The sequence below is a fragment of the Cryptotermes secundus genome, unplaced genomic scaffold (assembly GCF_002891405.2).
Source record: "Cryptotermes secundus unplaced genomic scaffold, Csec_1.0 scaffold614, whole genome shotgun sequence".
Classification (NCBI taxonomy): domain Eukaryota; kingdom Metazoa; phylum Arthropoda; class Insecta; order Blattodea; family Kalotermitidae; genus Cryptotermes; species Cryptotermes secundus.
In genome coordinates, this window is record NW_019728501.1 from 2123481 (window position 1) to 2138704 (window position 15224).

Sequence of the window (15224 nt, forward strand, 5' to 3'; positions counted from 1 at the left end):
TTCTATGCAATATCTCAGTAGCCATCACATGAAGGCCTCAGCAGACATGCACACAACAGTAAAAGAGCTGTGGGAAGTGATTTTTTCTGTACAGTTCATGCTGAGCAGCTGCCATTAGCACTCAGGCAGACAGTTGAAAATTGCGGAAGCTGGTAGCTGAGGCCTGAAACAGTTTGGGAGTCCAGAGGAAGGGGAACGTCCACCTTTGGAAGCCACTACCAAGCAGTGCACTGAAGACTATGACTGTATGATGGTGATCTGTAAAGTGTCCAATAAATCCAGATAGTAAACCAGACCCCCGTCTATAGTCACTCTATGATGTGATGGTATATATTTCTGCATGTTCTTAATTTTCTAACAAAGTATTCTGTTGTATACATATCTGTATCTTATAATCAACAGTTAATATGATTTGACTCTTTCTTAGCTAACAGTGATCCACCCAAGATTACCAGCAAGTAAAAGCCTGAACTCAAAGTCGTCCAGTCCTCCAGCATCCTTGGACCAACATAGTGACAAGAAGGCAGCTGAATCAAGTCACCATGGCGGTGGAGCTGCAGCTGTAGAATCAGCACAGATGCAGGCACAGCCGGCTCATGTACATATGGACAGGCATCATGCTGAACTGAGACCAGCTCAGACCATCAGTGATGTGTACATGGCAACAAATATGGATTCCACACAAGCTGCAGTTGCAGGTGGAAGTATGTGACAGCTTTAATTCACATTAAGAACTAAAAACTTACTCTGGTAGTACTAAAGGTTGAACACCGCTAATACCAGAACCTGCCATTGGACACAATCCTAAGCCAGATATATCTGCGTCCCATCCTGACAGCCTGTTTTCCTGATTCTCTCTTAACATTCTCCTGTCAGCTCCTTCTCGAACTTCAAAGCGGGAATGTGTTAAGAAGTTACCTTACTGAAATTCTGTACACATTCATCGCCCCCCCCCCTCATAGCATAATGAACATGGCTGCAGTGATATATTCATGCACTTGTGACAGCCACATGACAGGAGACTAGACCTGAGTAAATTTTTAGTTTTATTCTGACTGTGTAAGAAACTTTAATAAGTAAGTGATGTCACTTTTCAGGTGCAGAAACTAAGTTAAAGATTGTAGAGTGAAATCCCTAGTTAATGACTCTGGGAGTACAGCTTTTCGTATACTGAAATGAAGTTTACACTGAACGGGGCGTACGCAAGATTACGTCAAACTGTTTATGTTCATGTAAGGCTCACTTTATGTTACAAAATAATTTCTTTATGTAAGTAAATGAAGAAACTATTTCTGCACAAAATTAATGACACAAAATGGAACACTGTTAGAAAATAGTACTGCTGCCCACACCACCACCTACAGTTACGTAGTCAGTAATATAAAATACATTTCAGAAGATATTAATGGCATGTGAAATAAATACAGCTGTTTTGTGTTCCGGCTTCTGACAGAAGGCGCGACTATTACGGTTTCAGCCACAGTCTCACTAAACTGAGGTACATGTTTTCACAGGTCGAAAATTACTTACACCAAATCTAGGTTATTTACTAAATCAAAATTCAACATATAAGGGAAGTAATACCATTGAAGAATATGATCTGGAATCTTGCTTTTCTTACTCTTCTACCCTGAACCTGGAGGTGAAATGTTCTTCCAAAACATCAGTGGGCTTATGCTGAGCCAGATGACATTACAACCCAGAAAATCTCACTCTTCATAATCATCACTGTGCGAACATCAAATTCAACAAGTAAAAAAGGTAAAAAGTTGTCCCTGGGCTTAACTAATTAAGCATTACACAATGAAGACATGGGGAGTGGATGTATGGACTCATGTTTTCTTCACCTCAGCGCTAGTTGGAGGTGAGTGGTCAGTTTCATGCCCTGGCCACTCTACACTCCGGGGGAACAGCCCCTGGCACTCATTGAATTGGGGGCTGGATAGGCACCATAGCTGGTCTGGATGATATGGAGAAGGGAAATTCTTGACCCCACTAGGACTCAAAACTCCAGCCCATAGCCAATTGCTATATTGACTGCGTGATCCCAGCTTTTCAAATTCAACAAATGCTTGCTTAATATGTGATCTCACTGTATTACTTTTATTTCCTCGTCATCGCGTTCGGAATCATTTTCTTAAATGTGCGTAAGGTGTATGTATGAAACATACTGTATGGCTGTGGTCAAGTGGATTTGGTAAGTGGCTGATATATTTGAATTCTATTTCTGGAGCCCTGTTAATGAGGTTTTGTATAGTGACACATTTATTCTCAGGTCATGCTGTAACAATCATCATTGTGGTGTGTGTCGGGTTCTTGCTCTTCATGATAGTCCTTGGGGTGATTCGTATCCGAGCTGCACACCACCGCGCTGCACAGGAAGAGATTGCCGATACAGAAATGGCCTGGGATGATTCTGCTCTTACCATCACAGTGAATCCAATGGAGGTAGTATAGAAATAATTTAGGTTGTATGTTCTAGATTCTAACTTTCCCTTTTCTTTTTTCCTTGTCATATCATGCAGAAAGACACCTGTTCTAAAATGCATTCAAGTACAGGTGATTAACCTTTAATGTACAGACTTTTAAATTGCCGGCAGCCCTCTGCGGCCGATATTTAAATTGCCCTAATTAATTAACATTGCAAACTTTCAGAAAAAAATCCACATTTTCCGTTCTATGCAACATAGAAATACAAACTAAAAACAATCTGAAGAACAATAAAATTTTCTACATATACACAAAGGAGCAATTTTTACAAACGAAAATTAACTGTGATTATTTTGTCATGAATTGCAAAATATAATCTTTATTATATATGTTATGAAATTCCAAAGGACTTACCCATTGTTTTTTCTTCAACCTTGAATCATTGTGATATTGTAAATATAATCACACTATATACAAGAATATTTTGTTCAGACTGTACACAGTTTGAACTGAGTCACTTCACAGTTTACGATTCACTCTGACGCGCAGTCCACTTCACACAAAGCGACAGCTCACTTTTTACAATAGAAGAGCGTGCTCCTGCTTTTCTTATTTAGCGAAACACATGACAGCGTCTTTGTTTTCCTTTGGTTGGCCAGTGATGTGAATGTTTCACCTCCAGTCAACTCAGTTGGGCCCCCTGATAACTTTGACCTTCCCCTGAGAAGCGCCACTGACCGTGATATTCGGCTTGTGCGATTGAAGAATCATCTTGGGGGAGGGGGGGTTTCTAGCAAAATCAAATAAATTATGTTGATTGACAAAGCGACACTCTCACCTGTTGGTAATACTCGCAAAATAGTGATGCAAAGTAAGTATAATACTAGTCGAAAAGAGTGCCAGTCCGGCACATACTGAAAGTCGCAGTGGCGAAGATGCCTTTTACTCACAAAGTAATACTGGCTCAATGGATTTATACCGCTTCCAAGACACAAAATAAAAATGATATATAAAGAAATATATCCAGTCTGACACTGAACTTTTAACTGATAAAGAAATATTAGACAATCCGACACCGACTTCCTGACTGATAATTTTCCACTGAAAACCAATCCTTGAATGCGTCAGAGTTCCATGAAGGCTCTGGAAGCACTCATATGCAAACACCGATAAATATTTCCTCATCAGTTCTCGAAACAAAGCTGGACTATATTTGGCTGACCAGGTCATAAACAGTCATATCTAAACGTAAATAGTATTGAAACCAGTACCGTGATAAACGGTTTCTTTGTTCAGAGCTAAGGAATGAACCACTGACATGACCTCACATAGGTTTGTTTTGGTTTCAAACCCAAGGTCAAACTGTCAGCACTCCCAAAGAGTGCATGTGTCCTGCATCACATATATGTGTCATTAGGCCAACTCCGGTTGCTGCTTGCGACGTATATGTGCCATTCAGACGTTAAAGGTTAATGTATCCTGACATATCGAGATATGTGTACATCTTATTCCACTGCATAAGTCATCTGTGGTCAGGATATAGAACTTCATGCCAAAGAATACAGAGCTACAGATGTGTTTTAAATTTCCTTGCAGATAACACTTGGACTGAAGCATAGTTCTTTAGTTATGTTGTTTTAAAGGACTGTTGTCCATTGAAATGATGTCTTGGACACACTTTAGCCAGTAGAAACAGTGAATCAGGATATTGTATCATAGCATCCAATTGCACTTTTCTCTTGCGTCAATCATTCATCGTCTTACATGCAACACTCCATCCCACAAAACTTATCACCTTTACAAGTTTAACAGATTTTTAAAGTTTTAAAATGCACTACATATTTCAGTCAACATGACCATCATCAGGTGTTAAAAATATGCCTAATGGGGAAATGGCTGCTTTCACTTGTGCTGATGCAGATGCAAGTCCCTTCTGATGCTTGTGTGTCGTGGTTGGTGTGTTATGCTCCTCCTAATTGTGTTCTTGTGGCCATGTTTGCTGAAACACGTGTATTTTAAAACTTTTAAACTTTTAAACTTGTAAAGGTGATAAGTTTTGTGAGATGTAGTGTTGCATGTAAGATGGTGAATGATCAACACAAGTGAATCAGGAACTGAAGTGTGTGATTTAGCATGAAATGACAGAAGAGTAACTTTCCAAGAAATTGGCAAACAAGTATAAATTTCTTGTTGGATCATTTTGATTGAAGTTGAGAATGAGGTGTTTTTCAACTATTTTTGTTTTTTTATTGCTAGTGCGCTGTGACTAAGTCCCTTGTACCAGCCCCAGATGATAGGTGAGGGTGATTATGGAGCAGTTGGTGGAATGAAGATTGGCAGGGGAAACTGAAGTACTCAGAGAAAGCCTGCCCCAGTGCCACTTTGTCCACCACAATTCCCACTTGAACAGACCAGGGATTGAACCCGGGCCGCCACGGTGGGAAGTTGGTGACTAACCGCTTGAGCTATGGTGCAGCCCCTGTTTTTCAACCAAGTTCATTCCACAACTGCTGACACAAGAGGAGAAACAAGTTCCCATATCAGGATAGCAGACAGGACAGAATGATTATCTGAACTGAATGGACATTTGCTAAATGTACTTATATTATGTAACTTCATCTTGGAGCTAATTACTGTTTGATCTGGAGATGCATACATGTGTTCTGCACATCTGATTTATGTAAATGTATTTAGCAGTTGGATGGGTCTGCTGGACAGACTGGAGGTCGAACAAGTGGTGGCAATCATCCAGGCAGTGGTAACACTGCTGGTGGTGGTGATGGTGCTGGTGGTGATGATGATGACTCATCAGATGATGGTTCAAGTTATCGTGATGACGACTTGGACTCTTCAGATGAGGATGAAGAAGAAGAAGGTGCCGAAGGAGGAAAGGTTAAGGATCTTGAGTGGGATAATTCAACACTTACCATCTAGAGGGGCAGAATTCAGAGTGAGTGTTACAACTTGTTATATTCTCACTAGCTGATACAGAACACAGTGAAATTCAAATTCACCACATGTTTCATGTTTACTTTAAAGGAACATTAGATATGGAGGGTCTACCAAAAAGTGCTATGATTTCAGGCACCTGTAACTTGGGAATGAAAACAGATGAGGGTACTGTTTGCAATATTTTATTCATCACTTGAAACAGTTATTTTTGCACACAAATGGAAAAATTGTTACACATGAAACACTTTACAGTGAGCACCATATGTAGCTCTGCATACATCCCACCTGTAGTTCACCTCTTGCGAGACACGCTATAACATTGCAACATTTGCAACTGCTGCAGTGATCTGTGCTTCGAATTCTTCCATTGTATTCACTGGTTGGCTGTATGTGTGATCTTTCACATAGCCACAAAGAAAAAAGTCCAAAGGCATAAAATGAGAAGAAGGGGACCATGCAGTTGTCCTCCACTTCCTGTCAACCTGGGAAACGCATTCATACCATCATGGATGTTGTGAGGAAAATCATTACATCCCGCGTCTAGGTGAGAATCAGCTTTTTGCTGCTGCTGCTGCTGCTGTACAACTGTGGAAGAACATACTTTTTCCAACATACCTAGGAGTGAATCACTTGTAATGATGTCTTCATCGGTGAAAATTGTGTCAGTGACTCTTCTGTATGTTAACACACACCACTTGTTCACTTCAAGACTCCCATTCATATTCTAAATGTTTGGGAGGTGCACAGCCCCAGATGATGCAGCTATGCTGATTGAAGCATCCAGAGACATTAAATTTTGCATCAATGAAAACAATACTGCTTACAGAATTGTTTTCCAAAATTTGTGTGCACTTGTGCTGCTCACTGAGGTATAAGCTGTTTATCACATGCTGTAAGTTTCTGGACTACCTGTAATTTATAGGGTTTTAGACTAGGGCTCTTCCGAAGAATTCTGTGGACAGCCATAACATCTGTAACTCTGCATTTGCTCGGGAGATCAGCTTCTTCAGACTTCGTATGAAAGCTTGCCTAATATGATCCACACTTTCATCAGATCCCCTAGTACAATTTCCTTTTTTCCACACTGCCAGTCTCTCTAAATTGCTTATACCATCTCCTAATGCTGCTGTTATGAGGTGGTCTCACCATAGTACATCTAAATTCACATCAAACTTAAATAATGTTTTCAAATTTTGCGCACCACAACATGGTCCCTGTTTTCTGCTGTATAATAGGAATTGTACTGATTGTGCAGAACACATAACCAAAGCAGTCCATTAACAGCTTGGATGTGCAACGCAACTTGTGTCAGTGAAACTGTTTGAGTTTACAATTACACTGCAAGTACCAACATTGTCATACCTTTTTTTTTCCTTTGTTGCAGGTGTTTGAAACTCTGGCATTCTTTTTGGTAGACCCTGTATTAAAACTCAATGTTTACTGTTCCATTCTAAATCTGTTAAGTATTAGTGAAACAAGCATCACATTATAAAACTTCAAAATTGTAAAAATCAGTTTAATTATCCACACACTTTCATTTACAGTTATATGATAAAAATATAATTAAATATAAGACAGAAATTGAGTTTCTTGAAGCATTATTTGTTGCTGTCATAAATTGTGCTGTGCCTGGATGAAGCATCCAATAAAGCTCAAGGTTTTGCTTATGTCTAGGTGGAATATGAGTACTGCCTGCTGATATAAATGGTCTGCCCCATGTCTGGATGAAGCATCCAATATAACTCAACTTTACTGCGAGGTTTGTCTAATAAACACGTAGATACACCTAAGAAAAAGTTGGGTTCAATGCCATACAAGAAATAAACACAATATTCTTTCTTACAGAAGTAAGCTTCTGCCCACATTTATAGTTTGGCAAGTCATCAGTCATAATGTATTTAAATTTGTTTCTTACCAGTCACAGAGCACCACAATTATGCAGCCCTACTGTAGGTAGTGTGATCATATAAAATTGTAATTTTGAAGATGTATGAAACTTTTATATCAAGATTGTTTCAGTTGAGTATGAATCATTTGAACATTGATTTTGTAATTGGTGTCCTGTCCAGTTGTAGTTTTCTTTAGCCACAGTGGTTATGAGTATTATGAAATTAGTACAATATGAATTGGCAGTTACATTATTTTTTAGCATCCTGACACTTTACTCTGAATATAATATTAGAGCATCCTGTTGCATTGATATCTCACTCACTCACCTTCGTCTTTAATGCACCTTAAAATTGTTCACTCACTCTCTTAATTTGAAATTGTATTAAAATCACATAAATTGCTACATGTTTTGGCCCTACTTGGCCATCTTCAGGCAGTTGTTCACTTTTTGAAAACTGTTGCACTACACTAGATCATAAGTCAATATATTTCCATGCTGTTGCATGTCGTTATTCACACTAAAACGTGTTTGTTTGAGAATAAAACTCTCTCCCCATTCCACGTTATTTTCCTTTTGTGGCTCCCATGTTTGTGCCCCCTTCATATGTATGTACTCACTAGTTGGGTGTATGTCCCATGAACAGTTTCCTGAAGATGGCCAAGTAGGGCCGAAACATGTAGCAATTGATGTGATTGTAATGATATTGAAGAGAGATTATGAACAGTTTTAAGTTGTATTAAAGACAGGGGTGAGTGAATAAGTGACTTTACTTTGAACCAACATTCACTGTTTTGTGTTTCTTGCCATACAGCTAGAAGTAGTTTCATTGCATTATTGCTGTGTATGAATATAGGGGGAAAATCCAGGGTTTATTCATTTAAATTAGGTAAAATACCTATAATATATATTTTTTTATCTGTAATTTTACTTTGTTAGTCCAGTTGTGTAGAGAATGGCCTTCATAGGTTACTGTGCGTGCAATGCATTTAACAGTGTAATGTAAAAATTGAAAATTTGTTGTTTCCCTATAAAAATGAAATCTTAAATAATTTTCCTTAATTATATTAGCAGGATATGAACTTGTGTTTCATGCTTATTTCATCTTGTCTCAATAGAATTATTTTATCTTACATTTTAATGAACCTATAATAGAAATCAGCATGGCTGTCTTCTGCCTTTTGCACAAATCCTAATTTATATTACAGTTTGTAATACCTGTGTCACATCCCATTTTTCCTGTATATGTGGTATTATCCACAGCTGTATCTTCTGGAAAGCATTGTGTTCACCTTGTTTAAGCTTGGAAAGAGGGTCCAACTGGAGAGGACATACTTAGTGCCATAAGCCATTAATGAATACAGTTAAGTGTGTTCGATGAGGGGTACCAAATTTATTCTTCCTCTGCAGTCTGTATGTTATCGTAATATAATTAAGTAATTAAGGAATGTGGCAACTGTTCTGTATAAATTACAGCCAATGATGTAACATAAAATACACCATCACTGATGCCTAACTTTTTAAGAGCATGCAGCATTTAAAATGATTTCTGTTTTATTGCATGGCAGCTTCAGTGAATCTTTGTGTTTTATGTTTTACTGAAAAGCAATTCATAAATGGCAGGTTGAAATAAGATTTGACCAATCTGTTGTGAATGTTATTTTGATAGCTGTGTATATTTTTAATTAATGGAAACACGTTGGTCAAAGTAAGCACTACTTATTCTTTACACATAGGGTATACCTAGTAACCTTGAATTTGGAGGTACGTGGTGACTTTTTATACTATTAACTACTTTACATGTAATGGAAATTAACTTCTAGAAGATGAAGTACCATAAAGGATATGATTGTAAGGATTGTTCAGTATTCTGTAATTTTAGACATTGACACAATTGACAGTAAGAAGCAACATTCCATCTTCATTTGCTCAAAACTATTTACTACTTTTTCCTTTGAAGTATGTGGTCTCAGGAGGGGAACAATTTTTTCCAGAGATTCTACTTCTAGAAGTTAACACCTGGTACAATGGTAGCTTCAGTTCTTTATTTTCACAGATATTTATTTTACTTTACCCATATTAATTGTTAAAAGGTTAGTTATAAGGTCCAGCTTCTTTTGGTGTGAGGTTAGCTGTGCATTTTTTAACCACTTCGCATATGGTGTAATGAAATTGCAAGAGAATCTCCTGTAATTGGCTAATGGCTGTACACAGATGAAATGAGAAGAAATAGATATGTTTTGAAATGTCACTACAAAAAATCGAAATATGCATATCATGTGTGAAAAGATTAAAGTTAATTTTTAATTACATTTCTAGTGTTTTCTTAAAAGCAATATTTAACAGTATTTTTCATGTTGGTTTTGAAGACTGGGAGAACGTTGTTTGACCACTGTAACCACACATTTATGTCTGTAAACTCTGCGTTTGAATGCAAGAAAAGTATATAACAATAGGGAAAATGAGTTAATTCGAATGCTCCGGACACAACGTCAAAAGAGGCAATTGTAGTAATGAGCTTTTTTAAGTGAAAATGTTTTAAACATTTTTTCCCCACTTGCACTTGTGTGAAAAGCAATTACATATATATAGTAAACTAATCAACACATGATTGTCTCATACAACAAAGTGTACACTTACACATGCAAGCCACATTTTATATGGTGTGGGACAGATGATAATTGAAACTTAATCATGCTGTTGTAGTTATGAAAAGTATTACTGTAGTGAGGAGCTTTATAACATTTTTGTTATATTTTAGAATGATTTAGGCTTACAAGAATTAACTAATACATTTAGGATAAGTATAAAAATAAACATTGAAACAGTGCACACTCAAAAACACAGAAATAAAAAAATATTAATGGAAATTTAAACAAACACATAGGGTTTTATTATTAGAATAAAAATATGCCACATTAAAAAATACAAATATTTCTTATCTTTACTACTTCTGGCTTAATGATTTGTGGATGAAGGTAGTTAGCAAGTTGTCCATGAATCTGTTGCAAGAATGGTGTGAATGGTTGTCACTGTGTAAGATACTAGTATTAAGAAATAGTTTTATAGATGGACATCGTGCTTGCAACAGATATATGAGAACTAGCAGCAAACTTTTGGTTGCAGTTTTTTAATACTTTAGGAAATTGCTTCATGCTGATGAATTTCCAGGGTCTAATCCATAAAAAATGTCGTGAAATGAAAGTCTAGATTTATCTGTTAAGTTGTAATTTATCTCAGAAGTTGGGCCATATTGAATTGGAAGCGTGTGATATTGATCATCATTATAAGTCCCTGAAATTTTTTTGCAGAAATAATATTCATTAACATGATAAAGAATACCTTAGAATTAATTAGGATTTCATGATGTTTGATCCACAGTTTTTAACTCATGGGATGGTGCATCTAAAACATTTGACCCCCAGTTTTAACCCAAAGAATTATCACTGAAAGGAACATTTTATCCACTAACCTATTTGTCATTTTGCTGTTTTTGAATTATTAATTTTTATACGAGAGATAATTGTAGCATTACTTATTTCCAGTTCAGTTCTTACAGTTTGGCCTAATATATGTGCACATTATAGAAAGAACTAGAAGACAAACTTATGTCCCCATGCTCAGGGATAGTAATACTAAATCTGTTGTCTGCAAATGTTGAGTTGTCCTATGATACTTCAGCTCCTGTGACTCCTTCACCTGTCTTCCTGCTTCTACCTCCATTGTGAAATTAAGGTTGATGCTTTCCTGTCATCTTTTGAAAACAGTTATGCCAGCTGAGATTATTGGTTCTTGGCTGTCCACTTTAAGCTGCATGAAACTGGTTCCACTTTTCTTGTGGGTACCTGGGTGTTGTATACGTTGTACCCCTTATGGTTCTACCTTGGATATGTTTTCTTCCTGTAGTTTGCCAAGACAGGCAGACCTTCAGGTAAGTTTCCCAAAGTTAATTTCACATTGTGGAACAATTGCTGAACTTTCAGGGAATGTGCTCCTTGTCTCAGTTCTTTGCTATTAGGATTTTCCAATTAAAGTTTTTTCCTCAGTGTAAAAGGGTGACATTTCAGGGTGTTCAACTGTCTGTCTCTTCATCTAGTTAAGTACTTCAGTATATGTTCTTTTGTTTTGGTCGGGATAATGGTTGTTCTTTAGTAGATATTAACTTCCAAGGGTTTGTCTCTTGTTATAGCAGTTTCACTTCAGTTCTGTTTGTTTACATAATTCCAGTATGTTACCTGACTTTGTTGATGCCACTTACAAAACATGAATCTATTGTCCACTAAAATACCTCCTCCTCGCTTGCTCTTAATGAAATATGGCACCATTCATGTGGTTAAACTAAGAATTTACAAGGAAAATATGGAGACTGCCAAGAATTTATAAACAATATATTTTTGTTACTAGTAAATGAAAAAATTTAAAGAAGTAATGCATGCAGTAACCAAGTGAAAGAAGGTGGTACTTGAGGTGAAAAATCTCTTTGGGTCAAACATCTCTTGGGTTAAGAACTGTGATGAAAGGTCTCATGGGATAAAACTGGTACAGATGTCCCTAATACCTTACTAAATGCTAGCACAAGGTAGTGCGGTACCAAGGAATAAACAGCTATCAGCAAAACATTTTTAAAAGTGGATAAATGTTAAGTGAAAATGTTTCCCCATATTTTGTTGTTTCAGAACATTCCATTTATTTTGGTAGGTTCTGTAGGGGAAAATTTCCAGACCGAGTATAAGTTAGTGTTTTGTATACAAAGTTCTGATGACCAAATTGGCATCTAGGCATTTTTTTTTTCAATATTTTAAAGATGGACCTAACAGTGAGCATCATATAGGGCTGATTTAAACATTTTGGTATATATTTTTCATCTCACTCTTATTTGATGTTGATTCTTCACCAACTGATCCACAGTTTTCTTCACTGTTCCTTCAACGAAAGAGCAGTTGAATTTGATGGTTAAATGATTTGTTTTTGACATTTCCTACACATATGTACTGTATAAATAGTTAGAAATTTAGAGAGGTGAATGTGAAAAAGTTAGATGCTAGATCAGTCTTGTTTCACCTTCTCTGTTGAAATGTAATAACAAAGCTAGATAACTAAGACACTTCTTACATCAAATATTCATGCAGGGTTTGGTTCATATGCAGGTTTTTAAAATTTCATGTGTGTAAGTATTAATAAGGAAGGATCTGGTTTCAACAGGAGGAGGTGATGCTCTAGACACCTCAGTAACTTATTCAGTGTTGTACTTAATTCACTGGTAGCCTTGGAGTTCTTCATTTTGAACAAGAATAAATATACATTATTAAAAGAAAAGAAAGAAATCCTTGGGTTGTGTTAAAAGGAAGAACTCAGGAATATGAATGATAGGTTTCAAAGAGGATGCTACAAGTTGGCTTCTGAAATAAAATAAATGGTGGTCAACAATGAAAGGATTTTTCCTGACCTGATTTGCTATAAAAGTGAACCTTTTTGTCTGTCAAGAAAAAATGGGGGTGTAGGTTGTACATCATTTCTGTCTTTGTCGTGTTAACTGTGGGATGTTCACCCAAAGCTGGAGTAACTAATAATTGAAGCAGCTGTGTTACATATTAGATGGTGTGAAGAAGTATATTGCTATGGTATTTGATCCATATTATGCAGCAAGCACAAGTAATTTGTACAGTATGTGGATAAGAACAATTTAATGTTGTCATTTTTCTGTCCTTGGAATAATATAAATATGTACCACAAAGTTGTTTTTCAAATAAAGCCCTACACCCAAAACAGAAACATACTTTGTGTACAGTTTTTTCCATTATGTTGAAATATGTGGTTATTATTTCAGTATTTTTATTGCTAATAGTCCTGTATGCATTGCAGAACAAGCATATAGATATTTTTTCTGTTTGCAACAAGCTCCTGGTGCACCATGCCATAAATGTAAAAAAAAAAAATTACCAAGTTTTTCATATTAAAAGGAATTTATAACGCACACAGTCACAGGAGCAAGACAACAAAGAGCACAGTACACATATGAATGTAGGAAGAGTGCTCCGACAGAGGAGGATTGGCGTGATTTGCGTGTTGAGATACGACATAAGGATGACAAATTCTGAAAAGTTTTAATATTTAAAATCTATTATTATATATGACGAATATATATTTTAGTCATTTTAATATGAAGACATTGGGGCATGCAATGCAGTAGTTAGACGTGCATAGAGAAAACGCACCTGAAGATGGCACATTAGTGATGAAACATGTAGTGCAAAAGAGAAGAGTATGGTGAAAAAGTGTATGCACTGTAAGATGGTTAGCATAAATTATGGACATGAGTCAGTGCAACAGGATGCTAAAATATAACATTAAAAGGAATTTGTCTGTGTTCTTTGGACACAGCAATGTTTCACTTTTCCACTGTTAAGGTCCTTGCTTCGTTTCAGGATCACATCCGCAAACCCATTTTGTCATGTAATAAAGTGTTGTCTGTTGGCCCCAATAAACATTGACCAAATACTCCCTTCTCATTAACATAAAATGTACAAATTTGGTGCCAGTCTGTCGCATGTTCAGATTTTGCATCAGTGTTTTGGTGTGAACCAAATGAGCTTCCCAGTTTTAGCCATGTCACAGATGATGAGCCTCTTCCACAGTTCACAAATTAATAATCTAGAGAGGGGGGACAATGTAAACAGAACTGAACTTCCTGAAGATAGATCTAAGGAAGCCTCTATAATGATACTATATTATTATTATAAAAAATTTAGTATCAGGAAGAGTCAAGTTTTTAAATTGTAACTCTTTTAACACCCATACTTAGGGCTAAAGTGGTTATTGCATTTGACAGGAAATGAGAAGATACACTTAAGGCTGCAGTTTTAAAAATATTTTATATAAACCCTGCACACGACACTTCTCACCTCTATAATTTAAACACCATAAAGAATAAATTACTTTTTAAATACTTTATTTCATTAGTTATAAAGCTATACAGTCTAAAACTTTAAGTTTCTATAAAAACAACAGTGATCTCCACTTAATCTCCACGAATAGAACGAAGGTAATCAGCAGCTTCTTTGGATACCCGGTGATATTTTGCATCAAATGGACGAGTGTAGTAGCCCTGGTAATCATGTCGCTCAGACATCTTCAAACGGATTTTCTTCTCAAGGCCTCTGAAAGAGAATGATTCAATTTGAAACATCAACAATTATTACTACTCAACTTGAGATCTGGGTTCAGTAACATTACCTTATCTTTGCTTTCTCATCCTCTTCATACAGCTGATGCAGGAATTTTTCGTATTCCTGCTGAGGACTTGCCAAAATGTAACGTGCTAAGAAACGTGTAATTGGATGCTGGAAACAATACAAAATTTGTAAATATTCCCAATCTCTGACTTCCAACTAACAAATATTTTCATCTCTTCATATACCAACCCTATGATATTCCCAGTGTTTAGGTTCATAGCCTTCTGGAATTTCAGCTAGTTTGGCGGGCCCAATGAATACATTAGCACAGAAGACGACAAGGCCAACAGGTATGAGGCCAATCATAAAATAGTAATGAGCCATGTCTTTGAACTTGTGCCACTGCCACCGGGATGGTGTGAGTGGCATTAAACGAGGGCCATGGCCACCACTCATCAAACATTTCTGTACTGCTGAACAAGAACTTGTATTAATAAATTCACAACAGGACATTGTACAATGATGCAGTAACAATCATCAATACAAATTGTTCTAAAACACCCCAGCAGGCTTATACTAACCCCACTTCACCTCGTCAGGCCCTCCAAAAATGTGTTCACAGTTCAACAATCCACTAACCAATCTTACAGATATGAAAAGTAACTTTTAAATTTAAAACATAACTTTTAAATTAATCTTCTGGTTAAATTGATGGAAGATGTTGGGCCAAGCAATCAAGTATTGTCTATAACAGTGGTTCTCAAACTGTGGGGCGCGACCCC

The 15224-nt window shown here is 36.7% G+C and overlaps 2 protein-coding genes across 4 annotated transcripts in view; one reads left to right on the forward strand and one right to left on the reverse strand.

The window, feature by feature from the left end:
* Positions 1-13046, forward strand: part of LOC111865239 (calsyntenin-1) — a 51128-nt gene extending 38082 nt beyond the window's left edge. The window contains exons 15-18 of one of the 2 annotated variants that reach the window (XM_023853136.2): positions 428-704; positions 2276-2448; positions 5128-5380; positions 7057-13046. In XM_023853136.2, coding sequence (XP_023708904.1) covers positions 428-704; positions 2276-2448; positions 5128-5364 — 687 coding nt within the window. In that variant the 3' untranslated portion in view covers positions 5365-5380; positions 7057-13046. Of the gene's footprint in view, positions 1-427; positions 705-2275; positions 2449-5124; positions 5381-7056 lie in introns of both variants that reach the window. The other variant, XM_023853135.2, reaches the window with a different exon arrangement.
* A 1152-nt stretch (positions 13047-14198) lies between these two features.
* LOC111865240 (NADH dehydrogenase [ubiquinone] 1 beta subcomplex subunit 5, mitochondrial) overlaps positions 14199-15224 on the reverse strand; it is a 5799-nt gene continuing 4773 nt past the window's right edge. The window contains exons 2-4 of one of the 2 annotated variants that reach the window (XM_023853137.2): positions 14692-14915; positions 14504-14610; positions 14199-14427 (exon numbers count right to left, since the gene is read on the reverse strand). In XM_023853137.2, the coding sequence (XP_023708905.1) occupies positions 14289-14427; positions 14504-14610; positions 14692-14915 (470 nt within the window). In that variant the 3' untranslated portion in view covers positions 14199-14288. The remainder of the gene's footprint in view (positions 14428-14503; positions 14611-14691; positions 14916-15224) is intronic. The other variant, XM_023853138.1, reaches the window with a different exon arrangement.